Source organism: Rhinolophus hipposideros, assembly GCF_964194185.1.
Source record: "Rhinolophus hipposideros genome assembly, chromosome: 1".
NCBI classification, from domain to species: domain Eukaryota; kingdom Metazoa; phylum Chordata; class Mammalia; order Chiroptera; family Rhinolophidae; genus Rhinolophus; species Rhinolophus hipposideros.
The window spans coordinates 18,321,726-18,332,754 of NC_138047.1; the positions used below are offsets into that span (position 1 = coordinate 18,321,726).

Sequence of the window (11,029 nt, forward strand, 5' to 3'; positions counted from 1 at the left end):
TCCAGTAACCACTAACATGCATCGGAGAAAAAGGTGGTCCTGGAGTTCTCTGAAACGGATATCATTTCAGGGGAGGTGGTAAAATAAAAACTTTCGCGTTCCCAGCTCGCTTTCCTCTTACGAGAAACGAACGAGGTGTCCAGGCAAACCTAGGCAAGTGCGGCGAGGCGAGAGCTGAGCGGTCCGGGCTGGGAAACGCCCCAGGTACGGGAGCTGCGGGGCTGCTCCCAGGAGATAGCAGCCCACCCCCACCTCCATCAAACGCCCCCCGCTCGCACCCCGGCTCAGCGCTGGTCCAGAAGGGTCGGCATGAGCGCCAAGCTACGGGAAGCGGAGCCCCTCCCCGCCACCGGGACTCACGATCTTGAGCAGGTCCAGTCCGCTCGCCTGGTTCATGTCTCTCCATGTGCCCCTCCCGGGAAGGGGCGAGGAGGGCGGACAGGAGCAGCCCGGCGACCACCTTGGGAGACCGGGAGGTGGCCCAGCCCCTTCCCACTGGGTTTTCGGAAGCAGAGAAAAATGGAAGCCAGAGGAAAGCCGGGGCAAGGCGGTCAGGGGCAGGGTCACCGGCGCCAGGAGAAGAGAGTGGGTGGCAGAGGGCGAGGGCGGGAAGAAGGAGGTGGCGGAGGCGATCGAGGCAGTAGGGAGCGACGAGGCGCGGGATCGAAGCCGAGGAGGCGCCGGGGGGGGGGGGGGGGGACAGGTCTGTGCCCAGGCAGCTCACAAAGAAAGGAGAAGGCGCGGCACGATCGCTACCTGCGCGGCGGCTCCGAGCGCCCCCGCGGGCGCCGCGTTCTCCAGCACTTCCATCGGGAGCTCCTGCGCCACCGCCGCCGCCGCTGTGGGAGGCGACTTGGACATGTCGCTTTGGACCATTGGCGAAAAGTCGGCTCCGAGCAGCTGCCGGCTCCTCGCCGGGTGCCCTCCTCCCCTCCCCGCCCCGCCCCGCCCCTGCTCCGGGCTGCCGGGGGCTCGGCACTGCGCTCGCGGGCACTCAGGGCGCGGGACGGGGCCGGGCCACGGGGGAAAGCGACACCCAGGGGAGCTCGGAGGTGGCCGCGGAAGGGGGCTCCTCCGCGGTGCGGCGGGCCCCAGCGGAGCGAGCGCAGGGCAGCCGCGCGGGGACGGTCCTCGCCAAGAGGGAGGGAGCTGGCGGAGCTCGAGGCCAGGGGGAGGCGCAACGAAAAGCGAGAGTGACACGGCCGGGAGGCTGCAAAGTTCCCCGCAGGAGGCGCGGGCCGCGTGGGTCCCGCCAGGCCGCTGCACGTCGCCGTGGCACGCGCGCTGGAAAGTTTTCAAAGCCGCGAAAGCGCGGCCTGGCGCCTCGAAGCTGCCTTTCCTTGGGCGGCGCAGTACGAGTCTCTGGGTTCCCAAACCACCGCGCAGGGACCCCGCGAGCCTGCGGGAGGACAGGTTGCTCCCTTCAGAGATGGGGAGGCTCCGTTCCTAAATTGAATGTTGGAGATCTGTGAAGGCCTCGGGCGGCCCCAGAGAGCAAGTGTCCACAAAGGACATCCCGCCAGCAGTGGAAAGCACTGATGGCAGTAATAAAAGGAGGCAGAAAAGAACTGGGACTGATGACCTGAGGTTTGCCTTCCTACCACCCAAATCTGCAGCTGGCCTCTCTGCGAGGTCCAAATCGACCACTTGCAACCTGGTCCGAAGTTTTTCCTTGATGACTCTTTGTTGGTCTTCATCTTTGCAAAATGGTTCTGCTGATTCATAGAACTCGACTTTTTCTGTAGAGTGGAGACGGCTCAGTATCACATTTTGGACCAAATCAGCACCTCCTTAAGATCTTGAACTCTTGGTAAGAGAGTGGTAGCCATAACAAGAATATTTCATTTATAGCGTTCCATTCAGATATTCCTAATCCGACACATTTTCCTATTAGAGGGTGCCTCTTATTTCAACAATTTTTACTACGGTGGAATTCTTTGTAGAACAATATTTCTAGGCATCAGCATTTTTTTTGGTAAGGATACAGTTTTGTTTGTTGAAATAGACATATAGAAACTCACAACTGGGGTCAAATACATGGTGATAGAAGGAGAACTGACTGGGTGGTGAACACACAATGTGATATATACATGATGTATTACAGAATCATGCACTTGAAACCTATGTAATTTTACTAACCATTTTCACCCTAATACATTTTATTAATAATTTTTAAAAATTACAATAGGCTTCAACTGCCTATTATATTTTGCTGTGGCATATTAAATTATAATAGTGTACAGTACTTACTCTTCTCAAAATAAACAGATATGTTGAACCTATCTCTATCATACACTGCTTTGAGTCAGGCTTTAAAAAATCGGTCTTGGTATGGTTAAAGATTTAGGTACAGTGGTACCTGAGTTTTGGAACGTCTCTGTTGACAAATATTTTGGTTTTGGAACGCTGTAAACTTTATGGATCTATGGTATCATTAGAGAGTAAAATTCGTGCTAAATTTGCAGTTTTAGGGGTTGATTTTAAAGGTCTGGAACGGATCAATCCATTTTGTATTGCTTTCTATGGGGAAACAGTGCCTCTGGTTTTTGAAAGTTTCAGAACTCGAACAGTGTCCCGGAAAGGATTACGTTCGAAAACCGAGGCACCACTGTATATCCAATGTGTCATTGATTTTCCTAATCTTTGGTGTTAACGTTGTCATTTTATTTAAATTTGACTGAATGTTAAATAGAAGCACTGACCTATGGGTTTATAAGAAGAAGAGTAAAACTTATAATGTAACATTTTGAAAAGCAACTGACTGGGAAACCAGGAAGTTATGATATGGATGAGTGGCCAGCCTATAAGGGATAAGGATGGGTGGCCACCCTCCACTTTGTAAGCTATGGCTGGGAGCCTCCTGAAAACCCTGGCTGAGATGTGAAAAAAAAAAAAAAAAAAAAAATATATATATATATATATATATATATATATATATATATATATATAATTTATAACAATCAGCAGTACTTTTATATGTGTGCATGTATATGCATGTATGTATGTATAAAAGTGAGAAAGAAATTGTGTCTAAAGTTTTGGAGTTATAGTCTATTTTAACTCCACAATCTGCTGACAATATCACTCTTCTAGATGCGTTCATCGATTCACTTGATGAAACTGTTCACTTTTCTTGAGAGAGTGTTTAAATCTCAGGAAATCATTACCTCCAGTTTTAGATTAGACTGTAAGCTCTGTGTTGGCAGGAGCCACCCTCATTCAGGATGACACATTCAGAATCTGGCAAGTTGCCCAAAGTTCTTTCAGTATTTATTTAATAAAGCATACATTAAGCTTCTGTTGCTTGTCACTGGAGGAGCACAGACAACAAAGACAGGGAATCCCAGAGCTTACAGTCTAGTTAGTAAGCACTTAGGCACAAATTAATACACACTTGGTGAATGAATTAATTAATGAATAATGGATAAAGGCTAACATGGTTTTAAAAAACACCAGGTCTGTTCAGTAAAGTAGCAGGATACAAAATTAATATTCAGAAATCAGTTGCATTTGTATACACCAATAACAATCTATCAGAAGGAGAAATTAAGAAAACAATTCTATTTACAATTGCTTCAAAAACTATAAAATACTTAGGAATAAATTTAACCAAAGAAGTAAAACACTTGTGCTCAGAAAATTATGACACTGAAGAGAGAAATTAAAAAAGATACAAATAAATGGAAACACATACCATGCTCATGGATAGGAAGAATGAATATAGTTAAAATGTCCATACTGCCTAAGGCAATATACATATTCAACGCAATTCCTATCAAACTACCAAGGACATTTTTCACAGAAAAAGAACACATAATCCTAAAATTTATGTGGAACCATGAAAGGCCCTGAATAGCCACTGCAATCTTGAGAAATAAGAACAAAATTGGAGGTATCATGATACCTGATATCAAATCATACTGCAAGGCTACAGTAATCAAAACAGCATGGTACTGGCATAAAAACTGACACATAGGTCAATGGAACAGAATAGAGAACACAGAAATAAATCCATACCTATATGGTCATTTAATCTATGACAATGGAAGCAAGAATTTACATTGGGGTAAAGACCGTCTATTCAATAAATAGTGCCAGGAAATCTGGACAGACACATGCAAAAAAAATGAAGTTGGACTACCTCCTTATGCCATATACAAGAATAAATTCAAAATGGATTAAAAACTTAAATGTAAGATCTGAAATCATAAAACTCCTAGGAGAAAATATAGGAAGTAAATTTGCAGACACTACCCTTAACAATATTTTTACGGATATACTCCCTCAGACAAGGGAAGTAAGAGAAAAAATAAATATACAGGATTATATCAAACTAAAAAGTTTTTTTTTACAGTAAAGGAAACCATCGATAAAACAAAAAGGCATCCTACTGAATGGGAGGAGATATTTGTCAATGATATATCTGATAAGTGGTTAATATCCAAAATTTATAAACAACTCATTCAACTCAACACCATAAAAACAAACAACCCAATTAAAAAATGGGCAGAGGACATGAAGGGACACTTTTCTAAAGAGGACATACAGATGGCCAACAGACATATGAAAAAATGATCAACCTCAATAATTATTAGAGAAATGCGAACAAACACCACAATGAGATACCACCTCACTCCGGTCAGAATGGCTGTCATCAATAAATCAACAAACAAGTGCTGTCACGGATGTGGAGAAAAGGGAACCCTAGTGCACTGTTGGTGGGATTGCAGATTGGTGCAACCACTATGGAAATCAATATGAAGGTACCTCAAAAAAACTGCAAACGAAACTTCTTTATGACCCAGCAATTTCACTCTTAGGTATCTATCCAGAGAAATCCAAAATGTTAATTTGAAAAAATTTACGCACCCCTATTTTATTGCAACGCTATTCACAATAGCCAAGACATGGAAACAACTAAAATGCCCATCGGTAGACGACTGGATTAAGAAATTGTGGTACATTTATACAATGGAGTATTACTCGGCCATAAAGAAGAATGAAATCTTACCATTTGCAAAGATATGGATGGACCTAGAGCACATTATGCTAAGTGAAATAAGTCAGACAGAGAAAGACAAATACCATATGATCTCACTTATATGTGGAATTTAAAGAATAGAATAAATGAACAAACTAATCAGAAACAGTCTCAGAGATATAGAAAAAAACTGAAGGTTGCTAGATGGGAGGTGGGGTGGGAATGAGGGAGACAGTGAGGGGATTTGAAAGCCCAGTCGGTAACCACAAGATTGCCATGGGGATATGAAAGACAGTGTGGGGAATATAATCAATAATGTTGTAAAGATTTTGTAAGGTATCAGATGGACACCTGTCTCATTAGGGAGACCACTTCAGGGATGATGTAGATGCCTGACCACTGCACTGTACACCTGAAGCTGAAGCTGAACAATAATGAATGTCAACTATTATATATATATATATATATATATATATATATATATATATATATACATATATACATATATATACATATATATGTATATATATACATATATACGTATATATATACATATACGTATATATACATATATATACATATATATATATATGTATATATATATATATATATATATATATATATATATATATATCTTGTTTCCCCGAAAATAAGACCTAAATGGAAAATAAGCCCTAGCATGATTTTTCAGGATGACATCCCCTGAACATAAGCCCAAATGTGTATTTTGGAGCAAAAATTAATATAAGACCTGGTCTTATTTTTGGGGAAACACAGTATATATAGTCATGGGATGTGGAGTACAACTTAAAGAATAGAGTCAATGGAATTGTAACAGCCAAATAGGAATGTCAGAGAAGTAGTAGATTGGGGGAGGGAGGTTATCACTTTGTGAGGGATGTAAATGTCTAACTATTACATTGTTTTGTACAATTGAAACTAATAAAAAAAAAATCAGTCTAAAAATACAAAAATACAGAAAAAATACAGAAAAAACCACCAGGTCTGATGAAACAGTGTTTTCCCATGACATATGTGTGATTTTTTATTGTACACTTAATTTTCTGTGCATTCGCCTTCAATTATGACCATTTGGGAAGAATTTTATCTTTCATCAGATTTTTCAAGAGACAACAAAATAGCAAAAGAACCTTGAAAATCATTATTAATGATGCTTATAGCCAAGGGCAAGTGAAGTCTGAATAAAATGTTCAAATGTGCTATATGTTTATTTTCATATAATCTATGATACTGAACTCGTTGTTTTTATATTTCTGCTAGTAGACTAAGTTCCTTGGGGACAGCAATTGTGTCTTATTCATTTTCGTACCCCAACATTGAGACTGCTGTCCGGCACTTAGTTGGGGCCTGATAACACTTGTGGCATGAATGAATGAATGAATGAATGAATGAATGAATGAATGATCTGTCTTCATATGTCTTAAAACGATGCATACAGCTTTGGAAGTTTTACCATATAAAGACATTAACCTAATCCTGTCTTTTATGATTATTACGTATATCAATTCTTTCTTTAAAATCTGTGCTAATTTAATTAACACATATTGAATGCGAACACAATACAATGTACCCATTCAGACTCTAGTCTGGCTTGTAAGAGGTTTCAAATAAAAAGTAACACTATATTACCCCTACCAAAAAAAAGGAACAATGTCAGAAGAAATATAGAGGGCAAAAGGCTTGAGAAACTTATCATGGATACCTTCTATCATGACCAGTTTGGAGTTTTCCCCACATTCCTTGAGTTGTGGTACTGAAAAGCCACAGATGACAGCTAAAATTTGGTAAGTAAAGCCTAATTCTTTTCAACGTTAACAGTTATGCTGATGCACGAGGACAGTGCAATAATGGATGTAGAGTCCTCAGTGGAGGCATTCCAATGCAGATGACTAACTTGTTCTAGCTGTCTGTGAGCTTCAGGCACTTACTACAGTTGTAATGGGCAGACATATCCTGGGCATTACCAACGCTTTGAAATGAGAACAGGGAATGGAAAGAAACATTGGCCAAGGAAGCCATAAGTTTAAAAGAGCTGGGTTTGTTGTCGTTCCCTGTAAGTGGCAGGAAACAGTGATTACAATTACTTCACTCTTCCTCTCTTGCTTGTGGATTTGTAGCTATGTTTAAGACCTTGGAGTAGGAGTTCTTTAGGATAGATATGCACCGTATGTGATTTTTTTCATATTACTTAGTAAATCCTTTTTCACCTCATTTGCAGTTCTGGATCCCTGCCATCATTAATAGCATTTTCAGAAGGATATACCTCTGTCGGCCTCTGGCCTAACTTGGTAGGATGTATCCCACTAAGTTACATATTTGCTTTTTGTAAACGGACACTATAAAATGAATGCCTTAAATTACCGATTGGTAATTAAAAGTGTATAAAGACACAAACAAACCCACTATAAGAGGGTTATGTGTGGGTGTGTATATAGTAAAATGTTACATCTACAACGTGCAAGTGGTCAGGGAAAGCTTAATTTCATTTCCAAAGAAAAGGCTTCATAGAAATAATAAGATGCCATTTGTTCTTAAGAGCCAGAGTTCTGAAATACCTAATATTGTATAGCACTTTTTAGTTGATAGAGCACATTCATTTATTTATTTTTCATCCAAACCCTGTTATAACTATAACAATTGGTACTTCTGTTTACATACAAGGTGTCAGGCTTTGTGCTAAGGATTTATACACATCATCTCATTTATAAAGTAAACATTACTATTCCCTGGGTTAGGATAAGTCCAAAAACTGTGACAAGTAAACCCCTAAATATTTAGTGGATCAGAGAACAAAACTGTATTCCCCATGACACTGGGGTAGTTGTTCACCATCAGAAGGGGCTGACTTTTAGGGAAAAAAGTCTCGAGTGACTATGTATCACCTTCAAAATGTGGTTCCCAGTGTCACCATGGTTTTCCCTATCTGAGTTAGTCAAAAGGAAAAAAAAGGGTGGTGGATGAATAGCTGACAAATGGCAGGACTTAACAACATGTCTTTTAAACCCCAACTCCAAGACTCATTTTCCGTTCCACACAGTTGCCTGCCTGGCATGCTGCAAAGAGCCCTGCCACACAGGTTAAGACTGAGTTTTTGGTTGGAGAAACAGATTTACATATTTCTTTTGCTTGCGCATTGTGATGGCTACAATAATGCACTTGCTATTATAGATTAATTAACTTGCAGGATTAATCTGTCAGACAGCTATGAATAGCACAAATGTTATTAATTCATGGCATTGTGAGAGAGAGAGAGAGAGAGAGAGAGAGAGAGAGAGAGAGAGAGAGAGAGAGAAAGAACCTGCTATAATCCGGGGCTATTGGAATAATAACATTGAACGAGGGGTTTGGCTTCTGTACTTATAGAACATACAGTTTGTGGAGCAGTCAGACAGAAAATGCATGATGAATGTGAGTGTGAACTACTATGGGACACAATTTAAAAGATCAGGAAAAGTGTTCCAGGCAAAAAGAGCAGAAAATGCAAAGACGAAAGATGAAAAAATTCAGTACAGTTTGAAAGTAGTTGGAAGGTGAGGGGGCAGGCAGACAACTAATAATGAAAAACATCCAACTTACTCTGTCTTTTGCTCTTCTATGGCCCCAACTTATCTTTTGATAGGAAATGTCCCATTTATAAGCAATGCCTTAGGCCTCTCATGCTTAATCTTTCCAAACCATCCTAATTTTTTTATGGGTGGCACACATGTATGCATGCACACACATGTTCTTGTGTCATAAAACAATAAATTGAGACCTACTTTACCAACAAACACATCTGAATTTACACATTCAAAGCAGTCAGCTTATTTGTAGCTGAGACTCCTAGTTTCCCATACCTCCTCTTTATGGAATCCCTGTTTTCAGGTGGGTACACTAGTGCCTGGAATAAAAGGCTACGTGTTTCCCAGCCTCTCTTGCAGCTAGATACAATGTAGTGGCTACTTTCTGCAGAGAGTAAGCCAAGTGTGCTGAAGAACTTTAGGGAAGAATCTCTAAAAGGGAAAGAAATGCTTTTATTCCCCCTGTTCCTTCCTGCTGACCAGATTGCAGGTGTGTTTGCTAAATCATGAGTGGACATTTTAGACACTGAAGCCACATAAAAACTACATGCTGAGGTTGGACGAGCATTAAAAAGGACACCTGGATCATTGATGGTACCATAAAGCCACCATACCAGTTCTGGCTTGCTTACTTTCAGATTTCTTTTAAGTGAGGCAGAAATATTGTCTAAGCGTCTGTTATTTTAAGGATTTTCTGATAAATCATACCAAAGATAACCAAACCTAGTAATCATTCCATACTCAAAATTTTTTTTCTTTTAAAATGAACTTTCTTAAGGTATAATTTTCCTTACCTCATTATCCTTTGAATGTCTATAGGTTCTATAGTTACATTTCCCTTTTTGTTCTTGATATTAATAATTTGTGCATTCTTTCTTCTTTCTCTTCATCAGTCCAGCTAGGAATTTATCAATTACATTGATCTTTTCAATAAACCAGCTTTAGGTTTTATTGATTTTCTTAATTTTTTTTCTGTTTTGTTTTGTTTTTAATTTTTGCTCCTATATTTATTGTTTCCTTCCTTCTGCTTGTTTTGGGTTTATCTTTTTTATTCTTTTCCCCTAGGTTCATAAGGTAGAAGTTCAGATCATTCTTTTCATATCCTATGTCTGTTCTAATACAAACACTTGATACCATAAATTTCCCTTTAAATATCTGTTTAGTTGCATTTACTAGTTTTGATTTGTATTTTTCTTTTTCTGTAATTCAAAATACTTTCTACTTTTTCTTGTGATCTCCTATTTAACCCATGGGTTATGTAGAAAGGAGTTTTTAAAATTCGAATATATGGGAAATTTCCAAGATATTTTCTGCTTTTGATTTTTAGTTTAATTCCATTGTAATCAGAGAATATACTTTGCATACTTTCAATCATTTTAAGTTTGATAAGATTTAGTTTATGTTTCTAGTTCAGGAAATCATCAGCCTTGGTGAAATATTGTGTATGCTTGAAAATAATTTGTATTCTGCTGTTGTTGGGTGCAATATTAAATAAATGTAAATTAGATTAAGTTGCTTTTAATGTTTTTCAAGTCTCTATATTCATACCTAATTTCTTTTTGTTTTTGGTCTAGTTATTCTATCAGAGAAAGAAGTGTTGAAGTCTGCAATTATAATTTTAGATTTTTTAAATTAATTACGCTTTTTCTCTTCTTCAATTTTTTATGTGGTAAAATACACATTACATGAGATGCATGATCTAACAATTTTTAAGTATACAGTTCTGTGGCATTAAGTACAGTCACACTGTTGTACAACCATCACCATTGTCCATCTCCAGAACTTTTTTCATCTTGCCAAACTGAAACTCCGTACTCATTAAACACAAACCCCACATACTCCCACCCCTATTCCTTGGCACCCACCATTCTACTTTGTCTCTATGAAGTTGACCACTCTATGTACCTCATGTAAGTGGACTCATACAGTCTTATACTTTTGTGACTGGCTTATTTTTGCTTAGCATAAGGTCTTCAAGGCTCATTCATGTGCATGTGTCAGAATGTCCTTCCTTTTTAATGTTGAATAATATTCCATTGTATGTATATACCACATTTTGTTTATCCTATTATCTGTAAATGGACACTTGGGTTGTTTTTGCCTTGAGGCTATTGTGAATAATGCTGTTGTGAACATTGGTATACAAATGTCTGTGCCAGTCCTAGCTTTTGTGTATCTATCCAGAAGGAGAGTTGTAGAATCATACAGTAATTCTATTTTTGATTATTTGGGGAACTGCCATATCATTTTCCACAGTCGCTGCACTATTTTACATTTTCACCAACAGGGCAGTGTTCTGATTTCTCTATCTCCTCACAAACACTTGTTATTTTCTGGTGTTTTTTTTCCTTCTTTTTATTGTTGTTGTTGTTTATTTGGTTTTACTATCCCAATGAGTGTGAGATGGTACTTGTGGCTTTCATTTGTATTTTACTAATGGTTAGTGATGTTGAGCATCTTTTCATGT

The 11,029-nt window shown here is 39.4% G+C and overlaps 1 protein-coding gene across 6 annotated transcripts in view; it reads right to left on the bottom strand.

Moving 5' to 3' along the window:
• The window catches only part of CACNB2 (calcium voltage-gated channel auxiliary subunit beta 2), a 332,881-nt gene extending 331,919 nt beyond the window's left edge, over positions 1–962 (bottom strand). For 3 of the 6 annotated variants that reach the window (XM_081053392.1, XM_081053387.1, XM_081053386.1), the window contains exon 1: positions 361–494. In XM_081053392.1, the coding sequence (XP_080909518.1) occupies positions 361–396 (36 nt within the window). In that variant the 5' untranslated portion in view covers positions 397–494. Of the gene's footprint in view, positions 1–360; positions 495–756 lie in introns of those variants that run through there. The other 3 variants (XM_081053388.1, XM_081053383.1, XM_081053385.1) reach the window with 3 other exon arrangements.
• Between the last annotated feature and the right edge of the window lie 10,067 nt (positions 963–11,029).